This window comes from Mobula hypostoma, chromosome 18 (assembly GCF_963921235.1).
Source record: "Mobula hypostoma chromosome 18, sMobHyp1.1, whole genome shotgun sequence".
Classification (NCBI taxonomy): Eukaryota; Metazoa; Chordata; class Chondrichthyes; order Myliobatiformes; family Myliobatidae; genus Mobula; species Mobula hypostoma.
In genome coordinates this window covers 63,504,680-63,529,059 of record NC_086114.1, presented here as the reverse complement: position 1 = coordinate 63,529,059, position 24,380 = coordinate 63,504,680, and the positions used below count along the sequence as shown (strand labels likewise).

General features: G+C 47.3%; 2 protein-coding genes across 5 annotated transcripts in view; one reads left to right on the top strand and one right to left on the bottom strand.

Annotated features, from left to right (window-relative positions):
* LOC134358597 (G-protein coupled receptor 161-like) overlaps positions 1–6,283 on the top strand; it is a 99,495-nt gene extending 93,212 nt beyond the window's left edge. Inside the window, exons 3-4 of one of the 3 annotated variants that reach the window (XR_010020905.1) lie at positions 4,364–5,352; positions 5,733–6,283. Coding sequence is in view for 2 of the 3 variants with exons in the window: in XM_063071013.1 (XP_062927083.1) it covers positions 4,364–4,545 (182 nt within the window). In the remaining variant the exon portion in view is untranslated. Of the gene's footprint in view, positions 1–4,363 lie in introns of all 3 variants that reach the window. The other 2 variants (XM_063071014.1, XM_063071013.1) reach the window with 2 other exon arrangements.
* Positions 1–10,942, bottom strand: part of LOC134358598 (creatine kinase U-type, mitochondrial-like) — a 71,912-nt gene extending 60,970 nt beyond the window's left edge. Inside the window, exons 1-3 of one of the 2 annotated variants that reach the window (XM_063071015.1) lie at positions 10,786–10,941; positions 10,147–10,315; positions 8,666–8,836 (exon numbers count right to left, since the gene is read on the bottom strand). In XM_063071015.1, the coding sequence (XP_062927085.1) occupies positions 8,666–8,836; positions 10,147–10,211 (236 nt within the window). In that variant the 5' untranslated portion in view covers positions 10,212–10,315; positions 10,786–10,941. Of the gene's footprint in view, positions 1–8,665; positions 8,837–10,146; positions 10,316–10,785 lie in introns of both variants that reach the window. The other variant, XM_063071016.1, reaches the window with a different exon arrangement.
* Between the last annotated feature and the right edge of the window lie 13,438 nt (positions 10,943–24,380).

Below are 24,380 nucleotides of genomic sequence, written 5' to 3'. Positions count from 1 at the left end.
TTGATGGGGGGAAGAATCAGAACTGAGGTATACAGATACAAGTTTGGTGGGGCAGGAACAAGCAGAAAATAAGGATCTATTTTGACAGGCAGGTTTATGGATTTGGGTATTAGGTAGAGATGGTTGTTGTGGGGTAAGGGATCGATCAGATTGGTGGCAATGGATGGCAGATCCCCCAGAGTTGATAAGGTCAGTCATGGTTTCTGATTTGCACGGCAGTGTAGTGTTTAATCACAGTAACGTCCCGAATGCATCTTCCTATGAAGCCAGTCACGGATCCTGCATATTCATCAGTGCTGACAAGATGATCCCAGGCAGCCGCCTCCCTGAATATGCTCCAGTCCTGCCGCACTGAGGTGATACCCTCTGATCTCCCTGGAAACTGGTTTGACTTGTTTAACCAGTGGCCTGTTTGCCAACATTAGCAAAATGGTTATGTGATTTTAGGTATCTGGCGAGGGCGGGGATGGGTGGGGTGGGGGTAGGATCAGCTTTCAAGGTGCCATGACCTCAGCTCCACACCATCTGGCGCATTCATTATTCACCCCCAGCCTCTCTGTCCTTGTGGATGAGCAAGGAAGGAGAAGGAAGAGTTATCGATGGGTGAAAGGGACTTGGGTGCTGGGTTGGTCGACCCAACCTTGCATGTGCCTATTCTGGGGCCTCCACTGGCCGACACTGACCATGGATGTTGTGTCCTAGCTACCTAGGTATGCAAGTCAGGTCACTAGGATATGGAGAGCAAGCTGTTGCCTAGACTCCTCCACCATTGAAAACATCCTTTCCTCATCTACTATATCTTCTAGGCCTTTCAACATTCAAAAGGTTTCAATGAGATTCTCCCCCCCATCCATCTAAATTCCAGCGAGTACAGACCCAGAGCCATCAAACATTCTCGTATGAAAATCCTTTCATTCCCAGAATCATCCTTGTGAACCTCCTCCGAATCCTTTCTGAAGCCAATACATCGTTTCTTAGATGACGAGCCCAAAACCATTCATAATACTCAGGGTGAAGCCTCACCAGTGCCTTATAAAGCCTCAGCATCACACCTCTGCTCTTGCATTCTAGACTTCTTGAAATGGGTGCTAACATTGCATTTGCCTTCCTCACCACCAACTCTACCTGCAAGTTAACCTTTAGGGTGTTTTGCACAAGGACCTCCAAGTCCCTTTGCACCTTAGACTTTTGGATTTGCTCCCCACTTAGAAAATAGTCCACACATTTATTTCTTCTACCAAAGGGCATGACCATGAAATACATTGTATTTTTTGCCACTTTCTTGCCCATTCTCCTAATCTGTCTAAGTCCTTCTGCATCCTACCTGTTTCCTCAACACTACCTGCCCCTCCACCAATCTTTGTATGATCTGCAAACTTGGCAACAAAGCCATCTATTCCATCATCTAAATCATTGATATACAGCGCAAAAACAAGCGGTCCCAACACCGACCCCTGCAGAACACCACTAGTCACTGGCAGCCAACCAGAAAAGGATCATTTCATTCCCACTCGCTGCCTCCTACTAATCAGCCAATGCTCTAAACTTTCCTGTAATACCATGTACTCCTAACTTGGTAATCAGCCTCATGTGTGGCACCTTGTCAAAGCCCTTCTGAAAGTCCAAATATACAACATCCACTGCATCCCTTTTGTCTATCTATGTGTAATCTCAAAGAATTCCAACAGCTTCGTCAGGCAAGGTTCTCCCTTAAGGAAACCATGTTGACTTTGTCCCATCTTATCCTGTGTCACCAAGTACTCCATAACCTCATCCTTAACAATTGACTCCAACATCTTCCCAACCACTGAGGTAAAGCTAACTAGTCTATAATTTCCTTTCTGCTGCCTTCCTCCTTTCTTAAAGAGTGGAGTGACATTTGTAATTTTCCAGTCCTCTGGCACCATGCCAGACTCCAATGACTTTTGAAAGATTATTGTTAATGCCTCCACAATCTCTACCGCCAACTCTTTTAGAACCCTAGTGTGCAGTGCATCTGGTCTGGGTGTCTTATGTACCCTTAGGTCTTTCAGCTTTTTGAGCACCTTCTCCTCGTAATAGTAACTGCACCCACTTCTCTTCCCTCACACCCTTCAACATCTGGCACACTGCTAGTGTCTTCCACAGTGAAGACTGATGCAAAATACTCATTTAGTTCATCTGCCATTTCCTTGCTCCCCCATTACTATTTCTCCGCTTTTACTATCCACTTTTATATTGTTTGCTAGCTTGCTTTCATATTTCATCTTTTCCCTGTTAATGACTCTTTTAGTTGCCCTCTGTAGTTTTTTTAAAAGTTTCCCAATTCTCTGTCTTCTCAGTAACTTTGCATCACTTTTCACTGTGGAAGACACTTGCAGTGTGCCAGATGTTGAAGGATACAGGACAAGATGGGACAAAGTCAGCATGGTTTCCTTAAGGGAAAATACTGCCTGATGTTGGAATTCTTTGAGGAGATTACAAGTAGGATAGATAAAGGGGATGCAGTGGATTTTGTATATTTGGATTTTCAGAAGGCCTTTGACAGAGTGCCACACGTGAGGCTGCTGACCAAGTTAAGAGCCCATGATATTACAGGCAAGTTACGAACATGGTTAGAGCATTGGCTGGTTGGTAGGAAGCAGCAAGTGGGAATAAAAAGATCCTTTTCTGGTTGGCTGCCAATGACTAGTGTTCTATAGGGGTTGGTGTTGGGACTGCTTCTTTTTATGCTGTAGATCAATGGTTTAGATGATGGAATAGATGGCTTTGTTGCCAGGTTTGCAGGTGATATGAAGATTGGTGGAGGGGCAGGTAGAACTGAGGAAACAGGTAGGATGCAGAAGGACTTAGGCAAAAGGAGAATGGGTGAGAGAGTGGCAGATGAAATACAACATTGGAAAATGCATGGTCATGTATTTTGGTAGTAGAAATAAATGTGCAGACTATTTTCTAAACGGGGAGAAAATCCAAAAATCTGAGATTCAAAGGGACTTGGGAGTCCTTGTGCAGAACACCCTAAAGGTGAGCTTGCAGGTAGAGTCGGAGGTAAGGAAGGCAAATGCAGTGTTGAAATTCATTTCAAGAGGTCTAGAATACAAGAGCAGAGATGTGATGCTGAGGCACTGGTGAGGCCTCACCTTAGGTATTGTGAACAGTTTTGGGCCCCTCATTGAAGAAAAGATGTGCTGGCATTGGAGAGGGTTCAGAGGAGGTTCACAAGGATGATTCCAGGAATGAAAGGGTTATCATACCAGGAATGTTTGATGGCTCTGGGTCTGTACTGCTGGAATTTAGAAGTATGAGGGGGGAATCTCATTGAACCTTTTGAATATTGAAAGGTCTAGACAGAGTAGATGTGGAAAGGATGTTTCCCATGGTGGAGGAGTCTAGGACAAGAGAGCATAGCCTCAGGATGGAGGCGGGGGGGGGGGCATCCATTTTAAATAGAGAAGCAGAGAAATTTCTTTAGCCAGAGGATGGTGAATTTGTGGAGGCCAGGTCATTGGATGTATTTAAGGCAGAGCTTAATCAGTTCTTGATTGGACATGGCATTAAAGGTTATGGGGAGAAGGCTGGGGAGGGGAAACATGGATCAACCATGATTGAATGGTGGAGCAGACTTAATCTTCCAAATGGCCTAATTCTGCTCCTATGTCTTATGGTCTAATTTCTGCTTTGTGGTATGCCATCTCCTTTGCTTATACATCTTTGATTTCCCTTGTCAGCCACGGTTGTACTATTTTGCCATTTGAGCATTTCTTTGTTTTTCGAATTCATCTGTCCTACACCTTCCTCATTTTTCCCCAGAAACTCATGCCATTGCTGCTCTGCTGTCACCCCTACCAGCATCTCCTTCCAATTTACTTTGGTCAATTTCTCTCTCACACTTCTTTTACTCCACTGAAATATTGCTACATTAGACTTTACTTTTTCTCTATCAAATTTCAAGTTGAACTCAATTATATTGTGATCACTGACTCCCAAGGGTTCCTTTACCTCAAGCTCCCTAATCACATCTGATTCAATGCATAACACCCAATCCAGTATAGCTAGTAGGGTCAACAACAAACTGCACTAAAAAGCCATCTCATAGGCATTCAACAAACTCACTCTCTTGAGATCCATTACCAATCTGATTTTCCCCAATCGACCTTGCAAGTTGCAATCTCCTATGACTATCATAGCATTGACATGGCTTTCCTATTTCCTGTTGTAGTCTGTGGTCCACATCCCAGCTACTGTTGGGATTATACTGTTGGCAGTATGTAACTGCTATCAAGGTTCTTTTACCTTTGCAATTTCTTAACTCAACCCACAAGGGTTCAACATCTTCCAATCCTATGTCACATCTTTCGACTGACTTGATGCTGTTCTTTACCAGCAGGGCCAGGCCATGCCATCTGCCTACCTTCCTGTTCCTCTGATACAACGGGTAACCTTGGAGATTCAGCTGCCAACAACAACCATCCTTCGCCACGATTCAGTGATGGAACGGCAGAGACGAATACAATTTGGCACCAGTCGCATTATGTGTTGCCAATCAGCGTTGAACTCAACATATGACTCTAGCTCCAGATTTTTCCTCGGGGTTTATTCCCGAAGTCTTCTGTATGGTTGGGTATAGCTCCAAGGCAGCAGAAGTTTGAGATCAGAGTTTTCCTTCCCCTAGATGAGGCTGATGATCCCCATCTGCCCAAGTAACTGGTTTTCAGGCACCAGTAAACTGCCTTTGCCCCTTCTCCTGTCAGTAGAAATGGTTCCGCCTGGCTTATGGCCAGGAGCTGGACTTGGTTGTCAGAGGCTATTGAGATGAACACCTTTGGGAGCATTCAATATGTAGTGGGAGCTTAAACCCACTACACCCCCTCCCACCCCCACAGCTGTGACAACGTTGAAGAAAATGAGCCTATGCCCAACTTGTATTCCCTCTGCAAGTGTAATACTTGCAGCACTGGACCTTCACCTGTCACATGCCTGTTGATAACATTAGGATCATCTTATTTCTTATAATTATCTAAGGTACAATTCCTCAGACAAACCTAGTCAGCAACTTTTGTTTCTCGGGTATGGCAGCCTCACCTTTAGCCTCTAATTTCCTCAATCTCATATCTCCTGTCGTAATTATTTTACTTATTTAGACATTCAACAGGCCCTTCTGGTCTAATGACTCCATGCTGTCCAATTACACCCATGTGACCAGTGAACCTATGAACCTGCACACCTTTGGAATGTGAGGGGAAAGCAGAGCACCCAGCGGAAAGCCACGCAATCATGGGGAGAGCAGAGCGTACAGACTGCACACAGACAGCAGCAGGGAAAGAACCCAGGTCGCCAACCACTATTCTACGGTGCCGTCCCAAAGCACTAAAGGTTAGTCTGCTGTTTTACGGCATGCTTTGTTTCATTTGAGAACTCAGTTCAATAAGGATGTGAACACTTGGCAGTTCTCCCCAAGAAATAAAGATTTGTTGTGTAATAGGCCGTATCTCCTTCCTGTGACCTTCAGTCACAGCTACTGTCCTTACTGAGAACATAGAACAGTACTGCACAGGAACAGGCCCTTGGTCAATTACATTAGAAATCAAATGGCTAATTAAACTAATCTCTTCTACCTACACAAAGTCCATAATCCCTCCATACTCCACTATGGGCGGAGCTTAGGATGATGTTGGTGCTAAACGGCGACTCGTTTGCTTACATCTTCAGAAACAGCTCTATTTCCATCTTTGATTTTTTTTTCCCTTTTCAAGGTTCTTTTGAAGACCCTGACCCAGAGTTACACACTGACTTTAGTTCTTTGCAGAAATGGGACCTGCTCTCGGGGTCTCATGACCGGCTGCTTTTCAATATCCCAAGGACGTGACCTGGAAGACAAGCGCACCTTCAGGGTGCTGGATGTTTGTGGCTCTGGAGACGGGCGGACTCAATGTCAGTGTCACTGCCTGGTGCGTCGTGGGAGACAAAAGATCGAAAGCAGCGAGCTGGCTGCGTGTCCAGAAACCCGAGTTCTTTGGGCACAGAGCTCGAAAAAAGTAATGCAACAAACTTTTAACACCACAAATCAGCGAGTTGCTTTGTTATGTCTCCCCTCTCACCGTGAAACGGGCACACCTCTTTCTCCCTTATTAGGGAGAGAGAGAGAGCCTGTGGTATGTTGAATACCGGGTGAACGAGTAGTCTTTGGGGTTCTGCAAGTCTGTGTCTTTATTGATACTTTGCTGCACACCTGAGTGTTTGGAGGAGGGTGCCGATGTTTTTTGCTGGTGGGGGGGGGGTATTGCTTTGCTGCTGCTTATGTGTGGGAGGGGGGAGCTGGGAGGGACTTTGAGGTTCTAACATTTAACTCATTCATTCTTTGGAGCACCCTGTTTTCGTGGATGTTTGCAAAAAAGAAGAATTTCACGATGTACATTTTATACATTTCTCTGACATTAAATGTACCTATAGATTGATTATATTCATCTGTCTAACTAAATGTTTCTTAAAAGCCCCATGAATCTGCTCTACCATCACCCCAGGCAGTGCATTCCTGGCACCCACCACTCTTCGTGTGTAAGAAAAAAACTTGCCCCTTGCATCCCGTTAACAGTCTCTTTACATTTGACCTACCAAAGTGCAATGCTTTACATATGGCCAGGTTAAATTCCACCTGCCTTTCCTCGGTACTTATCTGCCTTACTCTGATTATTGCCCAGACTTTACTCTCACTTTCCTGCCAAGATAAGACAATATTCCTACTTTTATCCTTACTGTACCTCACAAAGTAATAAATCATCATAAACACAAGAGATTCTGTAGACACTGGAAATCCATAGCCACACACGCAAAACACGGGAGGAACTCAGCAGGTCAGACAGCGTCAATGGAGAGGAATAAACAGTCAACATTTCAGGCCGAGATCTCTCATCAGGACTGGAAAAGGGGAGGAACCCAGAATTAGAAGGTGGGGGAATGTAGCAATGGGGGAAAGAGAGGGGCAGGGGAGGGTTTTCTACTGTAGCTGACCCACAAACATCCTTGTTCTATCAACAGCTTGCTCATTTGTTCTCTGATGTGGGATAAATCCAATACCATTAACCTGGTATTAAGCTCTGTAATCCACCAGTAACCTTATAATCGTTCAAGAACAGTAGCCAATCATATAGGCCAATGTTTTTGTGTTTGGAATTATTCAACAGGAGGCGTAATGCACTGGGTCATCACCAGTGTCCCACCATCTATGGCTCTCCAAAGATACTTTTTAAATCGGTGAACTATAATTATAGTTCACTGCATGGTGCAGGTGTAAGCTGAAACTTCATTGCTGTGGATTGCATTTGTCTTCCTCCTTCTCCTCCCACCTTCTTATTCTACCTCCATTCCAGTCCTGGTGCAGGGTCTCAGCCAGAATCATTGGTTGTTTATTCCCCGACCTAGATGCAGTCTGACCTGCTGACTTCCGCCTGCAATTTGTGTGTGCTGCAGAGAAATGTGTCAACTGCAATGTAGATTTGTGGGTAACCTGCTGTAGAGAGCCCTCCCTACCCTTCTCTTCCCCTCCCTGGTGCTAAGTAACTCCACTGTTCATGATCCCAACTCATCCTTCTTCTAATCCACCCCCATACTCACTGATGGCCCAGGTTGTCAAGGGAAACAAGACACAGGAGCAGAATTAGGCTACTCGGCCCATCAAGTTGACTCTGCCATTCCATCATGGCTGATTTATTATCCTTCTCAGCCCTATTCCCCTGCCTTTTACCGATAATTTTGGACTCCCTTGCTAAGCAAGAATATATCAACCTCTGCTTTAAATATGTCCAAAGACATGGCTTGTCAGTGGCAATGAATTCCACAGATTCACCACCCTCTGGCTAAAGACATTCCTCCTCATCTTTGTTCTAAAGGAACTTCCCTCTATTCTGAGGCTGTGCCCTCTTGTCCTAGACCTCCCCACTTTTGGAAACATCCTCTCCATATCTACTCTATCTGGGCCTTTCAGTATTCTATAGGTTTCAATGAGACCCCCCCCCCCACCCATTCTTTTCGACTCCAGCAAGTACAGGCCCAGAGGCATCAAAAGTTTTCTTTCCCGTAATCATTCCCGTGAACCCCCGTTGGACCCTCTCCAAAGCCAGCATGTCGTTTCGTAGATAAAGGGCCCAAAACTGAGCTGAAACAGACTTTACCCCAATACCCACATTTTTCCCAGAATTAAATTCCAGCCCTTTCGTTTGTCGGTGCCTGATTGCCCGCAGACAGACCCCAAAAGTCTGACGCACGTGTCCGCCGCTTTAGCAGGGAAAACAGAGGGTTAAAAAGTAAAGTTCTTTCACTGGCAACCCTTCACAGAACGGGCCCTCTGATGATGTTTGACTCTTGATTAGCATTCAGTCCCCGACATTCTCCGAATCAATCTAGAATTTCGTTAAATTGCGGTGGACGCTGCGACAGTAGATTTACATCCTCGGCGTTGCCGGGAGTAGAGTTCTCCTGCCGGTCTGGGAGAGGAGCCGGGGGACGTAGGCTGTACTGGCGCAGCTTTCGGGTGACCTTGGGGTAGCAGTTCAAGTGACTTTACGGGCAGTGCGCGGCAATGGGAACTGGACCACTCTAAATCAGATGTCTATCAGGAGGAATGATCTCAGCAAATAATTACTATCGATCCATCGACCGCGTATTCTGCGCCCTCCCATTGTCTCGTTACCTGGCGGGGTAGAGTTTCCTCTTCTCGGTCCCTGCCTTCAGGCCATCCCTGGTCAGTAGGTAACCGGCCGCCAGGGAGCCGGCTCCCACCAGAGTCAGGATTCCGCTCGCCTTCCTGTTGGTGAGGACCCGGGAGAAGGTGCTAGCCATTTTCAGAGCGAGCGTCAGGAACCTGCGGAAAGCCGGGCAGCGAGAGATTGATATTAGTAGCTGGAGGGAGCGTGATGTGAATGCAGACTCACGCGGTTGGCGATTAGAACGGCTTGCGCACTAAAATACCGCAGTAGAGCTCCCGCTAACTTGGAGCCTGCGGATCCGAGGACCGGAGGAACACCCAGCACCCATCCACAGACTTTCCTCATCCCGCCTCCCTGCACTGGGTCGAAAACATCAGATGTCCACCCCCCCCCCATTTCAAGTTGATAATAATTTAACCGTGCACGTATATACAGGTAATTAAATAAAATTCCCCTAGGACCAAGGTGCAAAACACAGTATATATATCACATAATAATGTTAACTGATTTTAAAAAAATGTATTCTGTAGATGAAACACGCACAAAATGCTGGAGGAACTCAGGTCAGCCAACATGGATGAAAATGAAAAGGAGCCGATGTTTTGGGCCAAGACCTTTCCTTAGGACTCGGCTGTTTATTCATTTCCATAGATGTTGCCTGGCCTGCTGAGTTCCTCCAGTATTTTGTGTGTGTTGCTCTGGATTTCCAGCACCTGCAGAATCTCTCGTGTTTATTCTGTAGATATGCAAGCTGGCATAAAGTGCGTGTACGACATATCAATAAATGATAGTAGAGGTTATTCAGAAGTCTCACATCACGGGGGAAGAAGCTTGAATTCGCTTCCTGAACTCCATTTAATAAACCCACCAATTCGTCACACGAAACGTTGTGCATACATTGATTGTCCCACACACCTACTTAGCGTTTACTGCATGTATTTACATATATTGTGTGGGCAGAGGGAGTATGTTCAAAGACTCAATCTTTTCAAAGTTCAAAGATTCAAAGTAAATTTATTATCAAAGTATATGTCACATCAGAATCAGATTTAATATCACGAACATATGTCGTGAAATTAGTTAACTTTACGGCAGCAGTACAATGAAATACATGATAAATAGAGAAAAGCAGAGTTACAGTAAGTATATCGATGTTTATTAAATGGGTTAAAACAAGTAGGGCAAAAAGAAATAAAAAAGTGAGGTAGTGTTCATGGGTTCAAAGTCCATTCAGAAATCGGATGGCAGAGGGGAAGAAGCAGTTCCTGAATCACTGAGTGTGTGCCTTCAGGCTTCTGTACCTCCTTCCTGATGGTAACAGTGAAGAGGGCTTGCCCCGGGTGCTGGGGGTCCTTAATAAAGGGCGCTGTCTTCCCAAGGCACCGCTCCTTTAAGATGTTTTGGATACCTCGGAGGCTGGTATTCAAGACAGAGCTGACTAATTTTACAAGTTTCTGCAACTTACTTCGCTCTTGTGCGGTAGTGCCCCTCCCCCCGTACGGGACGGCGATACACAACCCGGAGAGCCATTTTCTTGCGGACATTCACAGTAATGACAAGAAACACATCCGAATCAGTGAAAGGCCGACCCCAGCCGGACGAACAAAGACAATCAATGTGTAAAAGACAGCAGACTGCAAATACAGAAAACACACGCCGGGTGAGGCAGCGCGTCGGATCGTTCACCACGTTCCACCACCGCTTGTTCTGCTCGCTGTTCAATGTCTCGGCAGTCCAACACAGATTAAAAATGCTTATTCAGTTTAAATTTACCTAATCAAAAGTGCCAGCTGGATTAATTGAGGAACATTTACAAAGAAATGACGCAGACGTGACAAGCCAAATAGCTTCTTTCTGCTTTGTATATTTCATATAGTCAATCCCCAGCCGTCACTGCACCAGTTAACGATGCTGGGCTGCTATTTTTACACCGAGATCAGGTGTAAGTGATTAAGATGGCAGTACAGCCTACCAACCAAGAAATAAATTGTCAGAATACAAATTACAGAAGTGAAGCAAATCTACATCAATGAGAATATAACGCATGGTTAACCAAACATTTTACGTTAAAGGAATGATCAATCTCACTATGAAAAATTCTCACCGTAAGAGGAATCAGACGTTTGGTATTGAGCTTGAATACCGAGCGATCCGTGAGGACGGAAAGAAGGGAGCGGTCCTGTTACCTTGCTCCAATCAAATTGATGATAATATCACCTAGGTTTCCGTGTTTGAGCTGGCAACCAGTTCTGCTTTCTTTCACAATAGATTATTCTTTGAACGTCATTCATATACTCCCGTCTTTCCTTCAACGTCTCCTGCCAATGGAAGTAATTAGGATCGAGCATCAACTTTATTTACCAGATACTTTTGCATGGATTAGGAATTTGCTGTGGGCGTATTGGCGCGACATGCAACCAAAAGCAACATTCAACAATTTTAATGAATAAAGAATTGTATAAAATAAGTTAAAAATGATCCCCCCGGCTTTATAAATAAACACAGGCATGCTATGACAGTGCCATTAGCAGAATCGTAGAGTCACGGAGCGGTACAGCACAGAAATTGGGCTTTTTGTCCCATTATGTTCGTGCCGACATTTTGGCCATCTACACTAATCCCATTTGTCGGCATGAGTGTGCCTTGCTTACTTAAATGCGTGTCTAAATGCCGCTTAAACTTTGTGATTCTATCGGATTCCCCTACCTCATCTGGACTAGGACCAGAAGGCACAACCTCAGGAGAGGGAGACGCTCATTTTGAACAGAGATGAGAAGGAATTTCTTTAGCCAGAGTTTGGTGAACCTGTAGAATTCATCGCCACAGGCGGCCATGGAGGCCAAGTTATTGAGTATATTTAAAGTGGAGGTTGGTGTGTTCTTGATTGATAAGAGAGAAGGCAGCAGAATGGGGTTGAGAGAGAAAATAAATTTGGCATGATGGAATGGTGGAGCAGGCTCGATGGGCCGAGTGGCCTAATTCTGCATATATATTTTATCATCTTATGGTCTGATAGCGTGTTCCAGATTTCAAAAACTCTCTGTATATAAAAAAAAATTCCTCGCATCCCCTTAAAACTCATCCCTCTCACTGAAAACTATGCACTTATGTTTTTCATCCCCTTCCATGGTAAAGATATTTTGATTTCCTATTGTATCAATGCCTCTTATAAATATGTATACTATCAGATCGCCTCTCAGGCTCCTTCAGCCTAGGAAAACATGCCCTGCCTATCCTGTATCCAAAGGTCCTGTTCTGGGCTGTAATGCTCCATGTTCTATGTTCTATCCAATCTCCATTCCCCCCCCCACCCCCATTGCTAAGGTCCTCCATTCCCGGAAATACCTCGGTGAATCTCACCTGCACTCCCTCCAGTGCAGTCAGATTCCTCCATAAGACCATAAGACATAGAAGCAGAATTAGGCCATTTGGCCCATTGAATTTGCTCCATGGCTGATCCATTTCCTTCTCAACCCCATTTTCCTGCCTTCTCCCCATAACCTTTCATGCCCTGACTTGTCAAGAATCTATCAATCTCCGCCTTAAATACACCCAATGACCTGATTTCCACAGATGCCGGTGGCAATGAATTCCACAAATTCACCATGAACTGGCTTAAGAAATTACTCCTCATTTCCGTTCCAAATGGATGTCCCTCTATTCTGAGGTTGTGCCCTCTGGTCCTAGACTCCCCTACAATGGGAAACATCCTCTTCACATCCACTCTGTCTAGGCCTTGCTACATTTGATAGGTTTCAATGAGATCCTCCCTCATTCTTCTAAATTCCAGTGAATATAGAACCGGAGGTCATCAAACACTCCTCACATGATCAACCTTTCATTCCTGGAATCATTTTGGTGAACCACCTTTGAAGCCTTTCCAATGTCAGCGCAATCTTTCTTAGCTAAGGGGTCAAAACTGCTCGCAATACACCAAGGGAGGCTTCACCAGTGCATTATAAAACCTCAGCATTATATCCTTGTTTATATCTAGACCTCTCGAAATGAATGCTAACATTGCATTTGTCTTCCTCATCACCAACTCAACCTGCTAGTTAAACTTTGGAGAATCCTGCATGAGGACTCCTAAGTCCCTTTGCACCTTGGATTTTTCTCCCTGTTTAGAAAATAGTCTATGCTTTTGTTCTACCAAAGTACATGAACATACACTTCCCGACATTGTATTCCATTTGTTACCACTTTGTCCATTCCCTGCCTCCCTGCTTCCTCAAACACTTCCTGCCTCTCCACTATCCTCATATCATCTTCAAACTTGGCCACAAGACCATCAGTTTTGTCATCCAAGTCATTGACATGTACAACAAAAAAATAAGTAGCCACAACACCGAACCGCTCAGAACACCACTAGTTACCGGCAGTCATTCAGAAAATGCTCCCTTTATTCCCATTCTTTGCCTTCTGACAATCAGCCAATGTTCTATCCATGCTAGTATCTTTCTTGTAATACCATGGGCTCTTATCTTGCTAAGAAGGCTCATGTGCTGCACCTTGTCAAAGTCTTTCTTAAATTCCAAGTACACACCTTCCACTGATTCTCCTTTGCCTATCCTGCTTGTAATTTCCTCAGGGTTCCAACGGATTTATCAGGCAAGGTTTTCCCTTAAGGAAACCATGCACTCTTCCTCCTATTTTATCATGTGCCACCAAGTACTTGGAAACCTCATCCTTAACAATCAACCCCAATACTTTCTCAACCATTGAGGTCAGGCTAACTGGCCAGTAATTTCCTTTTCTTCTGCCTCCCTCCCTTCTTGAAGAGTGGATTGACAATTGCAATTTTCCAGCGTTCCAGAACTACGCCAAGATCTAGTGATTCTTGAGAGATCATTACTGATGCCTCCACAGTCTCTTCAACCTACCTCTTTCAAAATCCTGGGGTGTAGTCCATCTGGCCCAGGTGATTTATCTACCTTCAGACCTTTCAGCTTCCCAAGCACCTTCTCCCTAGTAACTGCAATTGCACTCACTTCTGCCCTGAGTGGTGCCATAACAACAATGTCAGCAAGATCAAGGAGTTGATTACTGACTTCTGAAGAAGGAAACCAGAGGTCCTCAAACAAGTGCTCATCAGAGAATCGGAGGTGGAGAGGGTCAGCAACTTTAAATTCCTCAGTGTTATTATTTTAGAGGATCTGCACAGTTTATTGTCTTCTGCACTCTGGTTGAATACCAAGTTATGGTTATAGACTTTTACTGAGTATGGACGCAAGAAAATGCACCTCAGGCTTGGTATGTACTTTGATAGCAAATTGACTTTGAACTTTTGAACTTTGAAATACTTATTCAGTTTATCCACCTTTCCTTGCCCCCCGATTTCTAGCTCTCCAGTGTCATTTTCCAGTGGTCTGTTAGCTACTCTCACTTCTCTTTTATTTTTATATATCTGGAATAACTTTTCATATCTTTTTTGATATCATTGGCTAGCTTACCTTCATATTTCATCTTTTCCCTCCTTATATCATTTTTATTTGCCTTCTGTTGGTTTTTAAAAGGTTCCCAATCCTCTAACTTCTGTCTAATTTTTGCTATATTATATGCCCTGGTTGCTTTTATGCTGCCTTTGACTTCCCTTGTCAGCCACGGCTATGTCACCTTATCTTCGGAATACTTCTTCTTTGAGATCTATCCTGTGCCTTCTGAATTGCTTCCAGAAACTCCAGCCTCTGCTGCTGTGCCATCATCCTTGCTAGTGTTCCCTTCCAATCAACTTTGGCCATCCTTTCTCATGCCTCTGTAATTCCCTTTACTCCACTGTAATACTGATACATTTGACTTTAACTTCTCCCTCCCAATTCTCCCTCTCAAATTGCAGTGGAAATTCTATCATATTATGATCACTGTACCCTAAGGGTTCCATTACCTTCAGATCCCCAAAAAGTTAGCAACACAACACCCAATCCAGAATAGCTGATCCCTAGTGGGCTCAACCACAACCTGTTCTAAAAAGCTGTCTAGCAGGCATTTTACAAATTCTCTCTCAGGATCTAAAATCAGCACCAACCTAGTTTTCCCAATTTATCTGCATTATTGAAGTTCCCCCATGACTATTGTAACATTACCCTTTGACATGCATTTTCTATTTCCTGTTGTAATTTATATCCCACATTCTGGCTACTGTTTGGATGCCTGTATATAACTCCTATCAGGGCTTTTTTTTCACCCATGCAGTTCCTTAACTCAACCCACAATGATTCTAAATCTTCCGACCCTCTTTCCAAGGATTTGATTTCATTTTTTTTACAACAGAGTCACCCCATCTACCTACCTGCCCATCCTTTCGATACAATGGGTATCCTTAGATGTGAAGCTCCCAACTATAATCCTCTTTCAGCCACAGCTCAGTGATCCCCAGTGTCATACCTGCCAATCTCTAATTGCGCTACAAGGTCATCTACATTACTCCCTATGTTGCGTGCATTCAAATATAACACCTTCAATTCTGTATTCATCACCCTTTCTATTTTGTCCCCTTGTGACACTGCAACTCATTCTACTGACTGCAATTTTGCCCTATCCTCATCCAGTCCTTCCTGACAGTCTCATTACACACTGCCTCTGATTGTCCCATCCCCAGCCCTCTATCACTCTAATTTGGCTGAATCCCCATGCCAAATTAGTTTAAACTCTCCCCAACAGTTCTAGCGAACCTGCCTGCAAGGATATTGGTCCCCCTCGGGTTCAGGTGTAACCTGCCTCTTTTATACAGGTCATAACTTCCCCAGAAGAGATCCCAATTATCAAGGAATCTGAAGCCCTGCCCCCTGCACCAGTTCCTCAGCCACACGTTTATCTGCCAAATCATCCTATTCCTGCCCTCGTACACAGGCAGCAATCCAGTGATTACGACAAGGAGGTCCTGCTTTTCAGCTTTCTACCTGTCTCTCCCATTATAGGAAACATCCTTTCCACATCCACTCTATCTAGGCCTTTCATTATTTGACAAGTTTCAATGGTATCCGCCCTCATGCTTCTAAACTCCAGCAAATACAGGCCCAGAGCCAACAAACATGCCTCCTATGTTAACTCTTTCATTCCCGGAATCATTCTCCTGAACCTCCTTTGGACCCTCTCCAATGCCAGCACATCTTTTCTTAGATAAAACTGATCTCATATTCCAGTTTTCAGTGCAGGACACACCCCTCCCTTCTCTTGTTTAACTATTTGATTTTTTTTCAGTTTAAGCAGTTGCTTTGTTACCTACACAAGGTGTGCTGTAGTTTGTTTGAAGAGTGATAGGAGACACAGCCCTAAACTTGTTGAGCTTTGTAATGGATTCTGTGCTTAGCCTGAAACTTGTAAGCCATGTATTCATCAGATCTCCCAAATCAAAACTTGAAGTCAGATATTGAGAATCTAGAATTAATCTGTTCAGCCAGTCAGGTATGTGCGTGCACACACACAAACACACACACACATCCAGAACACCTGGACACACAAACACACAAACGCACACAATTCTGAAGATGCTGGAAATCCAGAGCAACACATATAAAATGCTAGTGGAACTGAGAAGGTCAGGCAGCATCTATGGAAATGAATGCAAGCCGACATTTTGGGCCAAAACCCTTCATCACGACTGGAAAGGAAGAGGGAAGATGGCAGAATAAGGAGGTGAGGGGACAGTAAGGCAGACAAACTCAAAAGTGATAGGTGGGTGGGGGAGGGGAGAATGAAGTGAGAAGCTATGAAGTGATAAGTGAACAAGGTAAAGAGCTGAAAAAGAATGAATTTGATAGGAGAGGAGAGTGGATCACGGCAGAAAGAGAAGGAGGAGGGGTATCAAGAAGAGGTGTTCTATCCTCTGCCATTGATAGTAGTGAGTGCGTCATTCTCGGGGGTGACTTCAATCAGGAGAGGGATTGCTCTGCTCCTCAGAGTAGCCAATAGTCTACCCTTTTTCGAATTGTTTACTGATTTTGTAATTTATAATAATTTTATGTGTTTGCTCAGTGCTGCTGCAAAGCAACGGTTTTCATGTCATGAACACACGACACACGACACTCTGCAGATGCTGGGGGACCTCATTCAGTCAGGCAGCATCAATTGGAGGGGAATAAACGGTTAAACTTTCATCAGGACCTGGCCAAAACCATCAGCTGCTTACTCCCCCCTACAGATGCTTATGATTTTACTCTCTGCATCACCTCTTCAATAGGGTATGGGCAAGGCCTATCTGTTGTTCGGAGATGCTGGTTGTTTTTCACGGTGGTCTGGTGGCTTCACCAGATCAGTCTCTGGAATAAATGGGCACAAGCCAAAAGCAAATAACCAGTGTATGAGTCAAGTTGGCATGCAAATCTAACCTCTGTATGAGTCAAGTGGGTGTACAAGTCTGACCTCTGTATGAGTCAAGTTGGCTTACAAGTCTAACCTCTGTATGAGTCAAGTTGGCTTACAAGTCTAACCTCTGTATGAGTCAAGTTGGCTTACAAGTCTAACCTCTGTATGAGTCAAGTTGGCTTACAAGTCTGACCTCTGTATGAGTCAAGTTGGCTTACAAGTCTGACCTCTGTATGAGTCAAGTGGGTGTACAAGTCTCCTTTTACATCACCTCTTTGACAGGGCAACGTTTCCTCAGTATTGCCCACCCCTTTTTTTTTAACAAAATTACAAAAGTTCATTTACACAAAAATACACAAAGTACAAACATCAAGTATTTACAAGATAGTGAACAAATTAAAATTAAAGTATGATTATTACTGGCTATAAACCAGTCAATTCTCTAGGGGGGGGCGGCCCAATGCTTCCGGAAATCTCCCACTGTACCCATTGTGACTGCATATTCCCTCTGCAAGGACAGCCGGGCACAAACGTGTCCCTGAAAGGGGGCAGGCAGAGCCTTTGAATGCCCACCTCCTGCACCAGTGAACGGCTAGCTTAGCCAGGCCCAGGAGCAAGCCCGTCCAAGCAACCTGCTCCCCTCCGTACGGGCTGCCCGTATATGAGGAGTGCGGGGCTGAAGGCAGTCAGAACCTGAGCAGCAGCCCCTTCAGTTACTCAGATGGGGGCTGCAACCTCTCACACTCCGTATACATGGTACCCTGACTCCTCTCGGCCACAGAATGGCAATGAACTGGCTGTTGTATGGTACTGCCCGATGCAACCTTCCACCCCAGGACCCCTGTGTAAAGAAATTTCTACTGGGACCACCCCCCCCACCGCTGCTGGATGGTAAAACAGACCATCACACTGTGTTTGGTCGGCAGACAAGGACTAGGAAGTGAAAGGTGTGAATGAGTAGCCCATACAAGGACCACCTCAGAGCACAAAACAGCATGGTGGCCATCTCTGCAAGATGGCTCATGTTATGTGGGACCCTCTCCTGAGAGACATCCTGGGCCTTGGGTCCCTCAAGCAGTTCCGGCTGACACACTCCCGACACCCACCATGACAGAATTGGGACCAGTCTACCTCAGAGCCAGAGCACCGCTCCTTGCTGACGCAGGCGTAGGTGCACCATGACTGGATGCAACTAAATCGCAGACTTTCAACAGCTCCCAATGACACCAGGGCAGTTCCCGCAGAGCAGCGCGGTTAACACTCACCACTGGCAGCTGCCTTCCCTCCTGCGGGCAATGCCCCTGGAGAAGAAAGTCTGTTACCAGCGATTGTCCTCTCGGAGGGTCTGTCTCGGAGCGATTGTCCTCTCGGAGGGTCTGTCTCAGAGCGATTGTCCTCTCGGAGGGTCTGTCTCAGAGCGATTGTCCTCTCGGAGGGTCTGCCTCAGAGCGATTGTCCTCTCGGAGGGTCTGTCTCAGAGCGATTGTCCTCTCGGAGGGTCTGCCTCAGAGCGATTGTCCTCTCGGAGGGTCTGTCTCAGAGCGATTGTCCTCTCGGAGGGTCTGTCTCAGAGCGATTGTCCTCTCGGAGGGTCTGTCTCGGAGCGATTGTCCTCTCGGAGGGTCTGTCTCGGAGCGATTGTCCTCTCGGAGGGTCTGCCTCGGAGCGATTGTCCTCTCGGAGGGTCTGCCTCGGAGCGATTGTCCTCTCGGAGGGTCTGCCTCGGAGCGATTGTCCTCTCGGAGGGTCTGCCTCGGAGCGATTGTCCTCTCGGAGGGTCTGCCTCGGAGCGATTGTCCTCTCGGAGGGTGCTCGGTGGACAGGCCTTGAGGTGGAGAGTGGCCCGCTGGGTGCTTACGCACACAAGTGAGCGACTGCCCTCTGCAATTGTGAGACTCAGGAGCACAGCAGAGACCCACAGGGACTCCTTCAGCCTCTTTCGACAAAAGCAGTAGGTGAGACCAAAGTGAGCAGCCGGTACTAGATCACGGAGGCAACCAGATGATTTATTACCAGCGCCCTTCCCCGGCACAAATTTGCATGAATTGGGCCCTACCAGCATTCCAGGGAGGCAGAGACTTTCACCTCTGAGTCCCGCCAGTTCGCCAGCCAGGCCTCCTCATTGGAGTTCAGCTTGACTCCTAGATACAGGAAGAGCAGGGTGCTCCACTCAAAGGGTCTTAACCTCTTCGGCAAGAAGTCAACCCACTAAAAGACCAGCACACTTTCCCCAGTTATAGTCCCCGACACATGCACCCATGCAGAGCTCATCAGTTTTATCAACTTCGCCTCTAACTTCCACCCTGTCCTTAAATTCATTTGGTCCGACTCTGACACCTCCCTCCCCTTTCTCGACTTCTGTCTCCATCTCTGAGACATCTTTTACAAACCTGCTGATTCTCGAGGATATCTCAACTGTACTCTACGTCCTGTAAAAATGCTATTCCCTTCTCTCAGTTTCTTTGCCTGTGCCACATCTGTTCCCAGGACACGGCTCTTTGATCCAAGCCTCCCTTCTTTAAAGAATGGGGTTTCCCTTCCTCTACTATTGATGCTGCCCTCACTCGCACCTCCTCCATTTCCCGTACATCTGTGCTCACCCGATCCTCCCACTGCCACAATACGGATAGAGTCCCTCTTATCCTTACCTGCCACTCCATCAGCGTCCGCATCCAACACATTATCCTCCGCAACTCCCGTCATCTCCAAAGGGTCCTCTTCCCCCTCTGCTTTCTATAGAGATCGTTCCCTCTATGATTCCCTTGTCCATTCATCCTTCCCCACTAATCTCCCTCCGGGCACTTACCCCTACAAATGGCCTAAGTATCTCAACTGCCCATTCAGAGCCCCAAACAGTCCTCCCAGGGGAGGCAACACTTCACCTGCGAATCTGCTGGGGTTGTCTATTTTGTCCTGTGAGGCCTCCTATACATTGGTGAGATCGGTCATAAGTTGGGAATTGCATTGTCGAGCACTTCTGCTCCATCCGCCACAAGTGGAACTTCTGGTGGCCAAAAATTTAAATTCCATTCCCATTCCGACATGTCGATCCATGGCCTCCCAAGATGAGGCCACCCTCAGGGTGGAGGAGCAACACCTTACATTCCATCTGGGTACCCTCCAACCTGCTGGCGTGAATATCGATTTCTCTTTCCAGTGAACAACCCCCCCCCCCAACCATCCTCTATTTTTCACTCTGACCTTTTACTTCCTCTCACTTGCCTGTTACTTCCCCCGGGTCCTCTCCTATAAGATTCTTTCTTTGACCTTTCCCACCCACCTGGCTTCACCTATAACCTTCCAGCTAACCTCTTTCCCTTCCCCCTGCCTTTTCACTCTGGTATCTTGCCCCTTCATTCTCAGTCCTGACGTTCCATCACCCGTGCAAGGATCTTGTACTCTGCATTGAGGAGAGATACCGGGCACCAGAAATCCCCCTTATTTGGCAGCAGGTCTACAACTGCTCTGTGCCAGGAGGGGTGCATTTTACCCATCACATGTACTCCAATACCCCGGGGCAGTTAACCCCCGGGATGTCCCAGAGGAATTCTATCATCAGCCCATCCAGCCCCAGAGACTTGCCTCTCGGTAGTTGGTTGAGGGCTGTGGTCAGCTCCTCCAAAGACAGCAGAGCGTCTGGATGCTCAGCACGCCCAGGGCTAACCCTTGGCAAGTCCTCCCGCAGAGAGCCCTGTGTGCACCCTCACTGTAGGGTCCAGAGAGAATCGAGTCTTGTGAAAGGAGTATTTCTAGCCGGATCTGTGATGGAGGAGCCGTCCTCCACCAGCAGCTCCACAAGCTGCCTGCAGGCACCCTGCCCCTTCTCCAGAGAATGGAGGAAGGGAGAGGTGTGCTCCAGATCTTGTGACATCTAGATCCGTGACCTTGGGACTTCTCAAACTGCAGCTGCCTCTGCACTTCTTCCTTCCTCTGGTACTCTTTCCCAGAGGAGCTGATTTCCACCGGTCGGCCCCAGACAGGACTTCAAGTCGAGCAGCTCCTTCTCGAGCCGCCCAATCTCAAGCACCCACTGCCTGGTCAACCCATGTGGCAAAACAATCAGATACGAGCCTTGCCCACATCTCACCAGAGCCCCAGGAAGGGGAAACTCCCATGTTCTTCCCTCCAAGTCCCCCAAAAATGGAATGAATTCCGGAATCAGCCACCCTCCAGCATCCGTTGCTGAAATGCCAGTACGCGGACCCCACCAGAGCAAGTGAAGGTCTGAGCTCCGTCCACACCAGGTGCTGGTCCCTACACGCAACCAGCCACATGGGAAATGTGTGCCCTGAATATATAAAAGTGATCAATTTGTGAGCCTCCTCTCCAGACCTCCTTCAGGAAGCTCAGGAATTAGGGTGAAGGCCCCACTGGACATCGACCAAGTCAAAGTAAATGACCATCTCCCTTAACTTCCGCACTGACCATCGGCTACTCTGGGGAGCAGAGTGTTCCTGCTCCTTGAGGTGCAGCTGAAGTCACCCCCAAGGCTGATGCACTCACCACCACCAATCTCAGACAGCTCTCGGACCAGGCACACCTACACCTGGCCGGGCTCAGGGGGCGTAAACGTTTACAAAATGCATCTAACATGCCACGCTGGTGCGTGGCGAAGTGAAGCAGGTACTCTGGCCACCCTGCTCGAAGTGGTGCTGAGGTGGCTAAGGTGGCCAACCCCTCGCCCCACCCTGCCACCCTGCCGTTCCGGGAGCCAGGTGGATCTATCTCCTGCAATGGAAGCAGCCCACCGCATATCTCCCATCCCTGAGGGCCGAGAGACGGTGAAATTTGTGGAGAGCCCCGATGCCACCATAGGAAGCTTCATGATACACCTGACTTTGATCCATCACCAGTATCCTAGGATGAAAGTGCAGGTTTTCCCTCTGAGTACCCTTCGTCCTTCACCCACACCCCATTTCCAGGGCCTTCACCCACACCCCTTTTCCAGGGCCTTCACCCCACACCCCATTTCCAGGGCCTTCACCCACACCCCATTTCCAGGGCCTTCACCCACACCCCTTTTCCGGGGCCTTCACCCCACACCCCATTTCCAGGGCCTTCACCCACACCCCTTTTCCGGGGCCTTCACCCACACCCCTTTTCCGGGGCCTTCACCCACACCCCTTTTCCGGGGCCTTCACCCACACTCCATTTCCAGGGCCTTCAGGAGTCTTTTCAACTAGTGCCTCTCCTCCTGGGTTACTTCTGCACCTTCCCCCTTTCTATTTAAGGATGGCATGGATGGACAGCACAACGCCAGGTGATCCCAGGTCAGTTTACTGTTTACTGTTTCCCTCACTAGTCCTTCATGAACTGCTGAATTTCCTCCAGAGGGATGGGCTGCCACTTGGTACTGGGGTCAAGGAAGTCTGCCACCTCGGTTTCGAAAGATTCCTCCTCTTACCCCTTGCCACAATACATGCCCTCATCGTCCTCTAGGCAGTCGTCGCCTCTGTCCAATGCGCCAATCTCACTCCTCGTACTGGCCCCTTTGGAAGGCCCCACCATGGACAGTATCCTAACCCCAGGATCAGTGACAGAGGAAGCCCCACCACCCCTGGATCCGGAATTACTCCCAGAGCCAAATCCTGAGGCGAGGCAAGGCAGATCACCCGCTCATCACCACCACCCAGTACTGTACACTGTAATAACTGAGCAGACAGCAAACGGCCCTCTTAGAGTTTGAGCAAAGGACATGAGCTGCCCGGGCTGTGCTCACCTCCACACCCTTGTCACCCTACCTTTAAGCTGCATGAGGGGAGACACCTCCCTCCGGACCTGCTGGGATACCCTCAGTCTGATCAGGCAAAAGGGATGGTGATCCAGGGGCCCGACCTCTAGTTCCCCTCATACACCGGGGGCCCCTCAGCAGGACACTTGGCCTCAATAGAGGTACAATTTGGGAGACTATCCCCACTCACAACTCTCTGCCCACAGGCAATCCCTGCTCTTCTGGGCATTCCCCTCCCCAGAGGGTACGAGCTCTGGGAACACAACCTCACCCGAAGGGTTCAGGTGTGGCCGCCCACTCTTTTCATCTGGGGGGAGGCCTTGAGATATTTCTTCTCTTCCTTAGCCTCCTTACCTTTTACCTGAACCCACCCCTCACCGCCATCCCTGGGCACAGGAGGGATGACAGGAGGAGGGGCAATGGAGGAAGGCTCTGTGCCTCCAAGGTGAGGTTAATAGTCTGCCGGTTTGGACAATTCTTTCAAATATACGCAAGCCCTTTACTGGCATAGCAGCGCAGACAGCCCATGCACGGCCCAGGGAACACAATAGTACTGTCCCTCAAGCTGCCCCTCTATCCCTGCCCCATTCCCCATTCCAGCTGCATAAGCAGGTGGCAATGCAAGGAGGAAAGGCTGTGAAAACTCCGTCGACATGCCCTGCACCACATTTGGGTTATTTTCCAACACATCTCACCCAGAGTATGCAGGTGGGGCTGGGTGACTCCATCAGGGATATGGGGATAGACGGTGGGAAAAATAACCAGCTGCTGGGGGCCAGCACGAAGACCTTCCCCGCCTTTGGCCCCCTTCCCAGATCAGGAACAGAACTCTTGCAGACTGATGGTGAATATAGTTGTAGGTTTTCGCAAATAAAACGGAGTGAGGTGTCTTGTTAAGAAAAACTGTAACAACTCAGTTATGGTATTCCGAACACAGACACGAAAAGCGCAGGAATAGTACTTCACATAATTACATCATCCACGAGTGCCAATGCTCATTTGTCAGGGAAGCCCTCAGAGCAGCCTCTAAGGACTGGTGAAACCGCTCGCATAGGCCATTGGACTGCCGGTGATACACCGAGGTTCCAGGCCATCACAGCCCAGAGGTCTGAACCGAATTGGGTACTGTGGTCAGAAGACATATCAGATGGGGTGCCAAACTGAGAAACCCAGGTGCTGATGAACACCCGAGCTGTCTGGGGCCATCATTGATGCCCGGTGGACAATCTCTGGCCACCTGGTGGTACAATCCACCATGGTAAGGAGGTGTGTGAAACCGCGGAGGGGAGAAGAGGACCAACGAAGTCCACATTGACATGGTCAAGCTGTCACTGTCGTTCAGCTGTCACAGAAGGTGCCAATGGTGCCTGAATATGGTTAATTTTTGCCCACTGGCACGCCACACAGGCTGCAGTCAAATCACGCACATCCTTTTTAAGGCCGTGCCACACAAACTTTAGTGCAACCAGGCAACGCATAAAACGCTGGAGGAACTCAGCAGGCCAGGCATCTCAGCATCTATGGAAAGGAGCACAGTTAACGTTTCAGGCTGAGACCCTTCATCAGGACTGGAGATAAAAAGAGGAGTCAGGGTTGGAAGGTGGGAGGAGGGGAGGAAGAAACACAAGGTGATAGGTGAAACTGTGGGGGGCGGTGGTGAAGTAAAG